Genomic DNA, 14,725 nt, shown 5'->3' with positions numbered 1-14,725 from the left:
TCACTTTCCCTTTCTCTTTGGTCAAATTAAAAAATTGGTCAAACAACAAATAAAAATAATTATTTTTTTAAAATTTTACCAGAGACACAGAAAGAAAGTGAGAAAGCAAGCCTCTAGGTCCAGGACTCAGACCAGTGTGCCGTGGGGGTTTGGCGCCTTAACCACCTTGCCACCTGCCAGCCCCTGCTACGTGGTTTATGTACATTTCTTACCATTTCCTTCTAGGCTGCCAAGAGATTGCAGAGGAGTTTCGTTCCCAGGAGATCGATGGACAGGCCCTTCTGTTACTTAAAGAAGAACATCTTATGAGTGCCATGAACATCAAGCTGGGTCCTGCCCTCAAGATCTGCGCCAAGATAAATGTCCTCAAGGAGACCTAACGTGGCGGTCTTGCACAAACCAGCCTGACGCACTCTCTCTCCACTGTCCAGGTTACAGCCTGGTACCAGACTTGGCAGGGAAGAAAGCTGTTCCAACCGTGTAACCTTCTCTAAGGGGACTACCAAGCTGGGGAAGAGAACAAGAACTGGTTGCTGGTGCTATGTGGCGGCAGCTTTGACATTCTCTCTGGGCTCTACGTCGTTTTTTTAAGATCTTCACAGTTCTCACCGTTCTCACCTACCCGAATCCGATCTTGAGGCAGTCTGGAGAACTGACTGCTGAGCCTTAGCCTGGAGTGGAGCATCTAGCCAGGGTCTCAGTTCTCCGAGGAGTATGTATGGTAAAGCCAGGACATGGGTGGAATGTAGGTTTGCCTCCCCAATGGGAGAGGTAGGGTTTTCTAGCTTGTGTGACACAAGTAGCAAAATCTGGTACTTCCCCTCTTCCCTCTGGATTGTCCCACCACAGCTGTGGCTGTTTTGTCGTCACTCGCTCCCTCATGGGTATTGTTTTCTGCCTCCGTCGCAGGGCCACCAGCCAGTGTAGGCTTGGTTGGCATCTTCTGCATTTGCTGCAGGGACTGTGTGACCGGCACGAGTGTGGCTGTTAACCATTCCCTGTTTCCCTCCCATTTACCCACGACCTTTGACCTGCCTTTCTTTTTGATTCCAACTCTGCTCTGTCCTATAGCTTTATAAAGCAAGAGCGTGTGGGGCTGAGGGCAGGAGTGTAAGTACCTGCCTTGGGCACTATTCCTTATACAGCAAAATTATTAAATATTTTTTTTCCTCAGTAAAAGAATGAAAATTGGTCTCTGTTGTCTCTCACTCCAGTATCTTTCTTCCTTTCACAAAAATGACTAGCCAACATATTTTTTTTTTCTTTAATAAGTGTTTTTGTACAAAAGTGGTGTCTTTTTCCCCCCATTTTAAAACACCAGGGTCTAGGAAAAGGATGCAAACAATTAACAAAAAGGATACCTTTTTAACATTTTTCCTGCTTAGAAAGAAAATCATTCCAATAGGATTGAAAGTTCCAAAGAGGAAATAATTTCATTTTCTTCTCTCAAGACTTCTAACAGGCCCCCGCCTACTGATTGCATCCCTTGTGTCCAGTGGGGCCACTGTGACAGAAAGATCAGCCCTGGTTTCTGTGCACGTGGCCTAAACAGAAAGATGGAAGCATCAGAGGACTAGAAACCTTTCCCCACAGAAACGCTGTGGGCAAGAAGACACCTTCCTGAGCCAGCAGAAGGGACAGGCGCGGCAGCATCCACACCACCGCGGAGCACGCGGAGCCCTAGCGCCCATCTGCTTCCGCTCCCTCTCCAGGAGACTGAAAAGTTACAACCACATGCCTGTGAAGAAAGTGCAACATAGGTTTAGACACAGAGAGGGAAACAGGAAAGCTTAGCCAGCTTTTACTACAGATGGTGGATGGCCGGCAAGGAGGTCCTACCACCACCGGCTGACTTCCCCTGCCGGGAACCCCGTCCCACAGGAGGCCGGTTTCACTTTCCCTTTCCAATGGACTGGATTTCTGGATGAGGCTTTCTGGCTACGTAAGGACTAATAACCACATGACCACAATCCAGGACTCATTTCCAACTAGAAAGCCCGCCCCCCCATGTCAACAAATGATGTGATGGTACCTTATAACCCTGCAATTGGGGAATTTCACATTTTCCCTGTCCTAATCCCAGAGGTGGCAGAAGAGGTCTAGAACATCTCCAGGCTCAGAGCAAATGTGAGCACTTGGATTACAGCCAAGTGATCACTGCAAAGTCATTCCGAGCAGCAAGAAGTTACATCCAAGATTCTCATGGAGACTACTGTAATGCAGAGTAACAGCAGGAAAGCAAGCAAACCTGTATAAATAATGTTTCTTTTTTAATTAAACAAGTCCAGTGTCTCAAAAACTTGTGAAAATGTGTTTAAAAAAGGGAGCCTGCCACACCACACCCTTCTGCCCACGGTAACGGTTCTACGTGTACCTTCCGATACCGAGAGTGCCACAGCCTGCTCTCCCGGGCCCACCGTTCTACCTGCCTTACAACTGCACGTCTAGAGGAGAAAGCAGACAGGGAGCGAGGGGAAGGCAGTCAGAGAAGACGATGCAAATCAAGAGCAATCTGGAAAGCAAGAGCGGTAGTAAGTGAGGTGAAGCGAGTGGAGACTGCTGGAGAAAGCTGGCCGAGGACGCTTTGGTTTGGGGAGCCGACGAAGAGCTGGGTGCCGAGTGCAATCACATGGGTAGTAAATGATCATCCCTTTCTTCCGACTCCTCCCCCAGCTGGTCGTCCCCCACACCACGATATGCTGCAGGCACATTTCGGGGTTTAGAACGGCACACAAAGTCACATCCGTCCTGTAGAGAAGAAAACGAAGGAAATGTGATTGAGAACATCTAGCTATAGGGTAAGAATATTTACGGTCTAAGAACATGCAAGAACTGGTTTGTTGCTAGGAATAATGAAGAGAAAACCCAAAAGGTCTAAGGACTAGTCCAAGTTCTCTGGGACCAACAGGAGAAAACGTTTCTTCTAATCAGGACGAATCACCTCCCCCTATCTAGGTTTCCTCTCCAGCTATATGAGATTTAGGAGATCATCTAACCATCAATGAAAATGTTAATCCTCCACCCATGTCTTAGGCCAGAAACTGATGCAATGCCACTTTTCTACCAGGGCAACCAACTGTCTTGGTTTGCTGGGACTTTTGTGATTCTAACCCCAGTGTCCTATGTCCCGGGAAATACCCCCCCCAACCCCCAGTCTGGACAAGTCAGGATGGCTGGTCACCCAACCCTGCAGGCAGGCCACAGACTCATCCAGCTGCCATGTTACTTACCGCTACCAGGTTGCCAAGGTCCTGCCAGAAGGCTAAATGAGGAAATTGCTCCATCCCTTTGGCTCCTACCACCAATCGCTGGTACAGAAACCCCCCGATAATATAGACAGCGACCAGTGATGCAAACCTGCCGAGGAAGACAGACATGAATACTTAAAAAGCTGAGAACAGAAGGACCAGCAGATGGTGTAATGGTTATGTTGCTGGACTCACATAGTCTACTGAGATTGAAAGTCCCAGACCTGGTGACTTACAACTCAACGCCAGGTACGTATGCATGCATGCCCAAAATCCTAAGAAAAGAATGGAGGAGAAGACTGCAGCGTGGCCACCCCCAACTCCAGAGGGTGATTTCTTACTTTCTGTCTCTGGCGAGGGCAAGTGCCCTACAGGAAAAATTTTTTTTTTTTTTTTTAGAGGTTTTTGCCAAAGGGTGCGTGTGCTTGCCAGACAGAGAGAGACAGAGAGACAGAAAGCGAGAAATCACCCCCCAGGGGGGATGGCCACGCCGCAATCCCTTCTCCATCTTCCTCCCAGGATCTTCGGCACGCACGCACACGCGCCCGGTGTGAGTTTTAAGCCACCGGGTCTGGGATGCAAACCATGGTCGACTACATGGGAGTCCAGCGACATAGCCATTACGCTAACTGCTGGTTCTGGAAAAATTTCTTAAACAAATAAAAAACACAACAGTGAAATACAGATACTAAGGATATCCTCTATTTATTGGTCATTAAACTATGTTCTAAGGGAAAAAATAGTAAGATGTAAAATAAAAAGGGACTGGTAGTGCTCTTAAAAAATTAAAGAATGTTTAGTCTGAGAAAAGCAAAGGCTTAGAAGTGTGTGGTGCTTAAGGGTGCTAGACTCCGACACGGCTGACTGCAGTTCAAGTGCAAGACCTGGCGGCTTGCTTTCTAACTTTCCCCTTCTCTCTCTGGTCAAATTAAAAAGAAATAATTCTTTAAGAAAATCAACATTACACATACAATTCCATTTCTCTAAAGTTATAATAATCTGATAGTATAACACTAAAAACTCCAACCCTCCAGTAGGGGGGAAAAAGGCATCTCTAAATGTAAATACTTATTGGGTATACAAACACTACATATATATATATATATATTTTTTTTTTTGTGGGGGTGGGGGAGGGGAGAGGTTTTCACTATAGGGAGCGCGTGCTCGCCAGACAGACACAGAAAGCGAGAAATCAGCCACCGGGGGGATGGCCATGTCGCAATCCCTCCTCCATTCTCTCAGGCTCTTGGGCATGCACACACGCGCCTGGCATAAGTTTAAGCCATTGGGTCCAGGACTTGAACTGTGGTCTACTACATGGGAGTCCAGCGACATAGCCATTACACCAAATGCTGGTCCCTATTTTTATAATTTATGTAGTTAGAGTTACTTTTTTTTTTGGAGAAGTTTTTGCTATAGGGCGCGGCGTGCGCTCTCCAGAGAGAGACACACAGAAAGCAAGAAATCATCCCCCAGGGGGGATGGCCATACTGCAATCCCTTCTCCATTCTCTTAGGATCTTGGGCAGGTATGCACTCGTGCTTGGCCTGAGTTTAAGCCACTGGGTCTGCGACTCGAACCGCTGTCGACTACATGGGAGTCCTGCGACATTGCCATTACGCCAACTGCTGGTCCCCAGAGTTACATTTTTATAATTTGCCAAAGGGTATGTGTGCTTGTGGGTGCACAGGTGTGAGAGAGGGAGAGGAAGTAACCCTCATAAGGTACTGTCATGCTGCAATTCCTTCTCCATTTCTCTTCTACGGGGATTTTGGGCATGCAGGCACACATGCCCAGTGTGTGTCTTAACCAGCTGGATCTGGGACTTGAACTACAGTCGGTCATGTGGGATGGAGCTGCCTTAACCAGCAGGCCGTGGGTTGCCCCCACCCTGTGAGGGTTTTCACACAAAAGCACTGATCACCCCCACCAGTTACAGTCTGAGACACTTATGCACACACACTTTGTGTCCACGTACCAGCGAGTAGTGACTGACCTTAAAAGAACGGGGCGGGGGAGAAGGCAGGCTCACACTGACAAGGGAAGACACTCACGTGACGAGTAAGATAGAGCCCACGCTGAGGTGGGAGACCTCTGGGGAACAGGCCAGGCTGCTATCCATCTCGAAGAGATAGAAACAATCTTGGACTTTGCCTCGTTCTTCAGATACAGGGTTAAAATTGTCCTGAGAATGACAGAATTGAACATAACATCTATGTAGCGAGGAGCTTTCATTTGCCCCTAATCCCACAACAGAAAAAGCCCAAAGAACATGTGCTTTCTCCTTGTTCAGCAGCGGATTTTCTGCGCAGATGGAGAATGAATGTCTGACATGGAAAAGCTGAACTAGTTTTCTCATGGCCATCCCTGTGTATACGGCGCCCTGTGGATGGTTCTCCACCTCTGGTCAGCCCTTCTCACCTCCCTAGGCCTGTACACCCCAGGGCGCTCACCGCGAGGGTGTGTCGGTTACAGGAGATCATCACCACTGCCCGCCGCTGCTCCTTGCCGCAGTGGTTGTCATACTCATCACCTCCTTTATAGATCAGCATGATCCAATTACCTGAGGGGGGACAAGGAAAACAGAACTATGGGATGGGGGAAAAGGGGTAGCATGAAAGAGCTGGACTGAGGGAGTCAGTGAAGTCAGGTTTAATGAAAATAACCCTCATCGTGTGAGCTCTGCATACCAGTAATGTCAAGAACTCGCTTCTTTACAGAGCTTTCTGTTCCCTTAAGAAAACTCAGATTTTTGCTACAGGGTGTGTGCACTTGCCAGAGAGACAAAGAAACAGAAAGCAGAGAAATCACCCTCCATGGGGGATGGCCACACTGCAATCCCTTCTCCTCCTCCATTCTCTCAAGATTTTGGGCACACGTGCTTGGCTTGAGTTTTAAGCCGCTGGGCCCAGGACTTGAACCGTGGGCGGCCATGTGGGAGTCCATTATGCCACCTGCTGCTCCCAGAGTGGAACATCTTTAAGACTGGAATGCATTCCTCTTTAGTATGTATTGTGTTCAAAGTTCTTTTACAAAACAGCACTTTATTCAACAACCATGTGAAGTGAATAAGTAAAGATTCTGCTTTCAATTTTGCATAAGAAACAAGATCAAAATACGATTTTCCAGTCACAGGACTAAGAAATATAATAAGCTAGCTGTAGAATCAAGCCATCTGATCTATCATCCTTAACTGTTACTTTTTATTGTAGGAATAAACACCAGTGGATTTGCATATGGGAGGGAATTAGAGCACAGATGCTTACAGAGTCCATTTCAACAATATTTTATGACTTTTATGGGGAAATTTTTATAGACTGACTGGTTACAAAAAAACCTGATTTTTCTTTTTCTTCCTCTTGAGAGATTTTTGCTATAGGATGTGGGTGCTCAACATAGAGGCAGAGACAGTGAAACAGAAAGTGAGAAATCACCCCCCAGGGAGGATGGCCATGCTATAATCCCTTCGCCTCCATTCTCCTCTCAGGATCTTGGGCATGCATGCACATGTGTTCAGCATGAGTTTCAAGTCGCCAAGTCTGGGATTTGAACCATGGTGGACTATGTGGGAGTCAGAGATATAACCATTACGCTATCTGCTGGTCCCCCAAAAGCTTCATCTCTTCAACTCTAACTGGCAAACTATGATTAATCTGATGAGAAATGGTGGTGGATGATATTTTCAGTAAGTTTAGAACTCATTAAGTATCTATGTAAATAAAAGGACTCCAAACTATAGAATTTGGCTAGATTCGTTTTTTTGCATAAGTTTTCCACCAACTTTTAAAATTTTTATTTATTTTAAAAATTGGCTATAGGGCACGTGTGTTTGCTGGAATAGAGGCGCAGAGAGGGGGGGGGAGGGGGAAGTGAGAATCCTCTTCCTGAGGGTTTGGCCATGCTACAATCCCTTCTCTTCTATTCTCTCAGGCATGCATCATGTTTTCAAGCTGCCGGGTCTGGGACTTGAACCACTGAGCCAGCCACGTGGCATACAGCACCTTAACCACCGTGCCATCTGCTGCTGACTTAGCCCTCTACTAATTCTAAATACGTAAAAGTCCTGAGTTCTGGCTCTAGAGGAGCTGTGGAACCAGCATCCTGTGCTTTACAGCCTCAGGCGTGTCAACCACACCTAACACGTGATATACCAAGAAGACCAGGGAAGGCTAAAACATGTAATATTGTCAGGGATTGACATGGGACCAGTTAATCAACAGAGAGGGTCTTGGGGCCAGCAGGTGGAGTGGTGGTTAAAGGTGCTGGATTCCCACATGGTCGACCATGGTTTGAGTCCTAGACCTGGCGACTTGCCCTCTCACTTTCCCTTTCTTTCTAGTCAAATTAAAAAATACTACTACTTCTAAATGGAAACAAACAAACAAACAAACAATTCTTTTTTTAAAAAAAAGAGAGAGAGAAAGTCTTACTTCCATTGAAGATGTGTGTCTCATTGAGTCTCCCTACCACTGTCTCCTTCCCGTTACTTTTGTGGGGGAAGTGAGAATCCTCTTCCTGAGGGTTTGGCCATGCTACAATCCCTTCTCTTCTATTCTCTCAGGCATGCATCATGTTTTCAAGCTGCCGGGTCTGGGACTTGAACCACTGAGCCAGCCACGTGGCATACAGCACCTTAACCACCGTGCCATCTGCTGCTGACTTAGCCCTCTACTAATTCTAAATACGTAAAAGTCCTGAGTTCTGGCTCTAGAGGAGCTGTGGAACCAGCATCCTGTGCTTTACAGCCTCAGGCGTGTCAACCACACCTAACACGTGATATACCAAGAAGACCAGGGAAGGCTAAAACATGTAATATTGTCAGGGATTGACATGGGACCAGTTAATCAACAGAGAGGGTCTTGGGGCCAGCAGGTGGAGTGGTGGTTAAAGGTGCTGGATTCCCACATGGTCGACCATGGTTTGAGTCCTAGACCTGGCGACTTGCCCTCTCACTTTCCCTTTCTTTCTAGTCAAATTAAAAAATACTACTACTTCTAAATGGAAACAAACAAACAAACAAACAATTCTTTTTTTAAAAAAAAGAGAGAGAGAAAGTCTTACTTCCATTGAAGATGTGTGTCTCATTGAGTCTCCCTACCACTGTCTCCTTCCCGTTACTTTTGTTGATCTGCACCAGGCCTGCCCCAGAGGTACGGTTGCCAGCCTCTCGGCACACCCTGAATATGTACATGTATGTATCTGAGCCCTGGCCCACAGTGCTGTCAAAGCTGTAAAGAAAGATGGGAAGAAAAAAAAGAAGAGGAGAGTTATTGACTATCAGCTCCAGAAGAACCACCTCCCCGTCCTTTAAGGAACTAAAACAGAGTACTTGTCTACTTACTGAATGCCATAGCTAAATGAAATGGTGACTATCATTTGTTGATATATGAAGCATTCATGACTCTGACAGACCCTCCTAATTGCCAATGAAGGAATAAAACACCATGCAATGGGGCTGGCAGGTGGCGTGGTGGTTAAGGGCGCTGGACTCCCACATGGCTGACCATAGTTCTGGACCTGGTGGCTTTCTCACTTTCTCTCTTTCACTCTGTCCCTCTCAGATCAAATAAAATTAAATAAATAGTTAAATAAAATAATTATTTTTAAAAAAGATACACCATGCAAGACAGCTAGATATTCCAGATATTTCTAGAATGCCTACTGTAAGCTACACCAAAGTCTTAGCTATTGTTTCCCCATAAGTGTATCATGCTCATGGGATACCCCCCACCTTTTTTAAAGAGAGTTTTGCCATAGGGCATGTGCACTTGCCAGAGAAAGTGAGTGTGAGAGGGAAAGTAAGAAATTATCCCTCAGGAAGGATGGCCACACTGCTATCCCTTCTCTTCCTGGGATCTTGGGCATACACGCAAACGCACCCAGCATGATTTTCAAGCTACCAGATCCAGGACTTGAACCGCGGTTGGCCATATGGGAGTCCAGCGACGCGACTGCTACACCATCTGCTGGCCCCTCCCTTATTTCTTAAGGATCCCCTTCAGATTCATATATTTGGAGATGCTTGATCACATGTACAGGCCTAAACATGTTTATCTGATCCTCTGAGGTCCTATTATATGGAGATATAAAATAATGCCGAAATTTCTACAAGTTAGTATCTTGGATCCAGTCTTGGAAACAGTTATTCTTCTGTGAAGGAGAACTACATTGCTACTAAGAACTGAGCTGAGAATTTGCTCGGTATCACTAAAAGAGAGCGAGATACAATGGCCAAATAAGAGCCTCGTTGTTTATGTTCAGGTTAGAACTGCTCCCAGAAGGATTCACTATGCACGCATTCCCCCACAGTAATACTGACATAAAAACACCAATAAAGATATTTTCTCAAGCCCTCTTGGGTCTTCTCATTTACCTTTTGTTAAACAGTGGCTTTAGCCTCTTCAGTAGAGCCAGCTCTTTCTCTGACTCTCTACCCTTTTCTCCCACCAGGTCACAAGTTTTTTCTTCTGCTTGCCAGGATTCTCGCACCGCCACGGCCAGGAGCAGCAGCAGCAGTCCAGTCCTCCAGCAGCTGGGGCAGGAGAACATCCTTTTTGGAGAGAGCGTGTGTTGGGGAGCATGGGTAGGTTCAGGAGAGAAAGGAAAGAAAAAAGCACATGGATGTGCAGCAAATGTAAAGAAAGTGTAAAATTCTTTGGCATATGCAACAAACAAACATTTTAATATCTCTGTGACAAGAACACTTGTGGCAGGAAACTCATATAACTTCTGGTCTAATTTACCGGTGTGCCCAGAACAAACTAGGAGATGGGAGGGGCGTGAAGAGGGAAGGAACAAAAACGTATCAGCGGATCATGCAACCCAGTGGGGCCTCTGTACCATCTGATGAAAAGTTACACTGAGATTTTTCATCATTCGATTTAATACAACTTCAAAAGTACATTCCAAACCAAGGGCCCTCATTATGAAAACATTTAAATTACAATTCAAAAAGATACCTGATAAGGTCTAATTATTGACAGAAGTTATTATTAAAAATAAAAGAAGTTATGAAGGGGACCAGCAAATGGCGGAACGGTTACATTGCTGGACTCCCACATGGTCAACTGCAGTTCAAGTCCTGGACCCAGATGCTTCAAAGTTATACCAGTGCATGCATGTGTGTGTGGCGAGGCCATCCCCCTGGGGTGGGGGTGATTTCTTACTTCCTCTCTCTTTATTGGTCTCTGTCTCTCCAGAGAGCATACATGCCCTACAGCAAAAATCTCTTTTAAAAAAAGTCATTATTGGGGAACCAGCAGTTAGCGTAATGGCTATGTTGCTGGATTCCCACGTAGTTGACCATGGTTTGTGTCCCGGACCTGGTGGCTTAGAATTCACGCCGGGTGCATGTGCGTGCATGCCCAAGATCCCGAGAGGAGAATGGAGGAGAAGGGATTGCGGCGTGACCATCCCCCGGGGGGGGGGGATTTCTCACTTTCTGTCTCTATGTCTCTCTCTGTCTATCTGGCGAGCGCACGCACCCTATAGCGAAAAACCTCTCAGGAAAAAAAAAGTCATTATTAAGAAAGCAATATAAAATAAAGAAAGCAACTTGAATACTCTGGGCCCTAACTTATATCAACATTCAGAAGAATCTAAGTCTTTGTTCCTATTCACTTGAAGAACACTGAATAGAGGTAGACAAACTGCAGGATCCAAAACTTGACATTTTTCTACTTTAATGTTTCATTCTGGGGCCAGCAAGTGGCATGGTGTTTGAAGGCACTGGATTTCCACATCGCTGACCATGGTTCAAGTCCTGGACCTGGTGGCTTGCTTTCTCACTCCCTTCCCTGCCGCCTCGGTCTTTCTCTGAACAAACTAGAAAATAATGATAATAAAGTTAAATAAAAGAATTCTTTTAAAAAAGTTTCATTTTGGGACCAGCAGTTAGTGTAATGGTTATGTCGCTGAACTCCCATGTAGTCAAATGCAGTTCAAGTCCCAGACCCGGCGGCTTCAACTCACGCCGGGCGCGCGTGCGTGCGTGCGTACCCAAGATCCCAAGAGGAGAATGGAGAAGATATTGTGGCATGGCTATCCTCCTTGGGGGGTGATTTCTCGCTTTCTGTCTTTCTATCTCTGTCTGTCTGTCTGGCGAGTGCATGCACCCTATAGCACAATCATTCGATGATTAAGTTACAAGATGAAGAAAATTCACTAGGTCAAAATGAGTGGTTTGAAGTTTTCTGAAAGTTACATCAGTCTTTACCAGCAACACATCCCAGGGGTTTCTAGATTTCCAGAAGTACAGTTTTCCTTCTGCACCCCACGCTGATGATTACCCTCGACAATCGCCAACCCACTGTACCATGTAGTAAATCCAATTCACCTGCCGTTCTCCTGCTCTAGGAGGCTGTTTCCAAACTCACTTTCTTCCTCTAACCCATCTGCAGGCACAGGACACACTGATTTACCCGTGCAAGACTTCACTCTGGCATCTACCAACAATCCCTCAGGCAGTTCCCGCTCGCTACTTTCTTAACAGTATCACTCATTTTCCTGACATAAAGCTTTGACTCCTGCAAACCTTCCTCACTTGGAGTAAGTGTGACAAGTCTGGATTTTGGTTCAAATGCTCATTAAGTCCTCTAGGTCTTTCCCATGCTGGTCCACTCCACTGCATTTTTAGAATATAAAACTTGAAACAGGCAGGATTTAATGGGTACCAATGAGTTTAAAAACAGGGACAGGGAAGCTCCAACCCTGAGCCCTGCATGCACTCTGCTCACTATTCAAAGAGGTTAACAAAAATGAGACTAATTAATCCTTATCGCAGCCATACACAGGAAGTTGTCCGTGTTTTACAGATAAGAAAATGAAGACGGAGCTAGTGGAAGCCAGATGCTCTGGCTCTAGAGCTCCTGGTCTTTGTTTAATTATTACATATATCTCCTTTTACAATCATTACTTTGGGAAGATTCGGCAGCAAAAGCTGTGGGGTTTCTGCTTTGTTTTTAAAGTTTATTTATTCCATGAAGGTAGGTAGGTAGGTAGGTGGGTGGGTGGGTGTTTGTGTGAGGGAGGGAGAGAGGGAGCTGTATCCTTGACGGCTTCCTGACATTGAGATCCAACTTCAGCCATGAGAATGATGGGCACATGCATGCCTGGCTTCCTCAGGGAGGTTCTCCTGATGTGAACCTGCAAGCTTCCCATGTGGGTCTGCCTCACAGAGGCGCTGTGGTTTTCCACACCCCACTGTCTGCCCCTCACCCTCCTTTTTTTTTTTTTTTTGGACATAAGAAGAGGAAGTGACTCCTCACCCAGTTGACTGAACAGGAGGTGGAATAAAGAACTCAGACCTCAAACTCCCACCTTCCCTAAATTAACCCCATTGCTCAACACATAACTTGACTAGCTGATTCATTAAAAAGAAATACGAGATTCCTTTTGTTACAATGATTTATATACCATTTTTCTTATATGCTCCCAGGGCCTAACTTAAAATAAACATTTGGGGCTCTCAAGTTGGTCCCCCTCCTCCGTTTCCAGGAGCACTTTTCTGGAAGAATGCTCACACAGAAGGATGTGTTCTTTGGCCTCCAAATTGGTTCCTTATCTATTATCAGTTGATCTCCCCGCCTCCAGGCTAAAACAAAGAATCTCACATATCTGAGATGGGATGAAGAGTTAAGCAGTATTAGCTGAGTTGAATTATCTTTCATTTGCTTATTGGTTCAAAAGGTTAGAATAAGAATTTATATTATTCTCTATTTCCTGATTAAGGTTTGGCTACAAATTCAAATATTACTTTTCTTTGATTCAGTTGTAAATTCTCTAACGCTTTACCTAAATCGTTTGTTCATCTTCACAACCTAGAAAAGTAAATATAATTCCCCCCTCTTCTTTTTTTAGCAGCGTTTTTTTTTTTTCCCTTTTTGGTATAGGGGATGTGTATTTGCTGGAGAGACAGAAAGAGACCCATAGAGAGAGAGGAAGTGAGAAATTACCTCCCCAGGGAGATGGCCATGCCACAATCCCTTTTTCTTCCTTCTCTTCTCAGGATTTTGGGCACACACGCACACATGCCCAGTGAGAGTTTCAAGCCGCTAGACAGAAGACTCAAACCGTGGTCAGCCATGTGGAAGTCCAGTGCCTTAACCACTGCACCGCTTGCTGCCCCCAATTTCTCCCCTTTTAAAGACAACAAAACCGACGCTTACCATTACTTGTGATGTGCCCTAGGTTGTACAAATGTTAAACTGGTGTGAAGTTACAAAGCCAACTTAGAAAATTTTCACGTAAAGATATTGGCTGGAAAAACTTTTAACAAACAGGTGCAACAATCAGGAAGAATATGAAATGGAAGGGCTAAATTGTCCCTGTACAATAAGCTACAATTAGACTCTCAAGGTATACTAGTTAGTCTATAATAGACACTTTATAAACAAGGGGCAGGATTATATGATCTTTGGGACTCCCCCCCTTCAATTTTCTTATTCTATAAGACAGAGCTATCTGGCAAGGCTAAAGGGTTCTCTTTTATGTGGACCGCCACTGACTATGCCAGGAACCGGGAAGCAGTTTACATCACTGGGCCACGGTAGCACTGACTCCTCTACCCCTCAGGACTAGCCATGGCCATTTTCAATTTTTTAAATGTAATTTCTACTCTTCCCACTAGCTCATTTTTGATGTAGCAGCCCTTATTCCTTTCCTCCAGGAGCCTACACTTTTAAAAGACCAGGACCAAAGCCATCAGGTGGTGTGGTGGTTAAGGTGCTGCACTCCCAGAAGGCTGACTATGGTTTAAGTCCTGGAAGTGGCACCTTGCTTTCTCACTTTCTATTTATGGTAAGTGCACGTGACCTATAGCAAAATAATTATAAGTAAAATAATTATAAGTAAAATAATTATCTAGAAATATAAATAAAAAAGCATGCTTAATGTTACAAGTACTAGAGACCCTCAGAGAAGCAGCTGTAAGACCCATAAGCGGAAGCTCCCTACAGAGAGGCACAGTTAACCCCTCCATTCGCGGCTCTCCGCCACACCATACTCACGTCCTCTTCGAGGGCTCCGGAAATTCTCCCTCCGTCTAGTGTCTTGACCTTTCAACTGCTTAGAGTCATACCTTCTCTAAAAGATGCCACGTGGTGCCTCCGTCCATAAAGCAAGCCAAGGCTGCTTCCAGTATCCAAGCATCCAGGAGCCCCTCTACGGGCTCCATACCTGGGGTCCTTCCCTTCCCTGCCTTCCAATGTCGCAAATTCCCTCTGGTCTTTCCCCTCTCCTTCCTGGAGTCTGTGCCTCCTCGACCTCGCGCCTCCGCCTCCACTCTGCCCTGGGGCTCCCTAGGCCGACCTCAGGCAGAGTCGCCGCTACACCAGACTGGGCGTCCAGCTGCTGTCACGGACGCCGAACCCTGAGCACCCAGCCCCCTTCTCCACCTCCACGCCCCTCACACTCACGTGTCACGGGCAGAGGCAGTTGCCGAAGCTCAGAATCCCCGAGGACTAACTGCCTGGGGCTGG

The 14,725-nt window shown here is 45.9% G+C and overlaps 1 protein-coding gene across 2 annotated transcripts; it reads right to left on the bottom strand.

The window, feature by feature from the left end:
• Positions 1-1,625: 1,625 nt before the first annotated feature.
• On the bottom strand, positions 1,626-14,725 carry M6PR (mannose-6-phosphate receptor, cation dependent). Of its 2 annotated transcripts, XM_006164867.3 has the most exons (8): positions 14,663-14,725; positions 9,622-9,798; positions 8,347-8,476; positions 7,679-7,715; positions 5,702-5,811; positions 5,303-5,433; positions 3,231-3,357; positions 1,626-2,748 (listed from the first exon to the last, which is right to left on the bottom strand). In XM_006164867.3, exons 2-8 carry the CDS (start codon positions 9,795-9,797, stop codon positions 2,626-2,628), a joined length of 834 nt encoding a protein of 277 aa, XP_006164929.1. In that variant the 5' UTR covers position 9,798; positions 14,663-14,725; the 3' UTR covers positions 1,626-2,625. The 2 variants fall into 2 exon arrangements, with proteins under 2 accessions (XP_006164929.1, XP_006164930.1); XM_006164868.3 differs by lacking the exon at positions 7,679-7,715 and having other exon boundaries at positions 8,310-8,476.

The sequence above is a fragment of the Tupaia chinensis genome, unplaced genomic scaffold, assembly GCF_000334495.1.
Source record: "Tupaia chinensis unplaced genomic scaffold, TupChi_1.0 Scaffold143747_1, whole genome shotgun sequence".
NCBI classification, from domain to species: domain Eukaryota; kingdom Metazoa; phylum Chordata; class Mammalia; order Scandentia; family Tupaiidae; genus Tupaia; species Tupaia belangeri.
The sequence above is the reverse complement of the archived record's forward strand: the minus strand, read 5'-3'. Positions and strand labels throughout refer to the sequence as shown.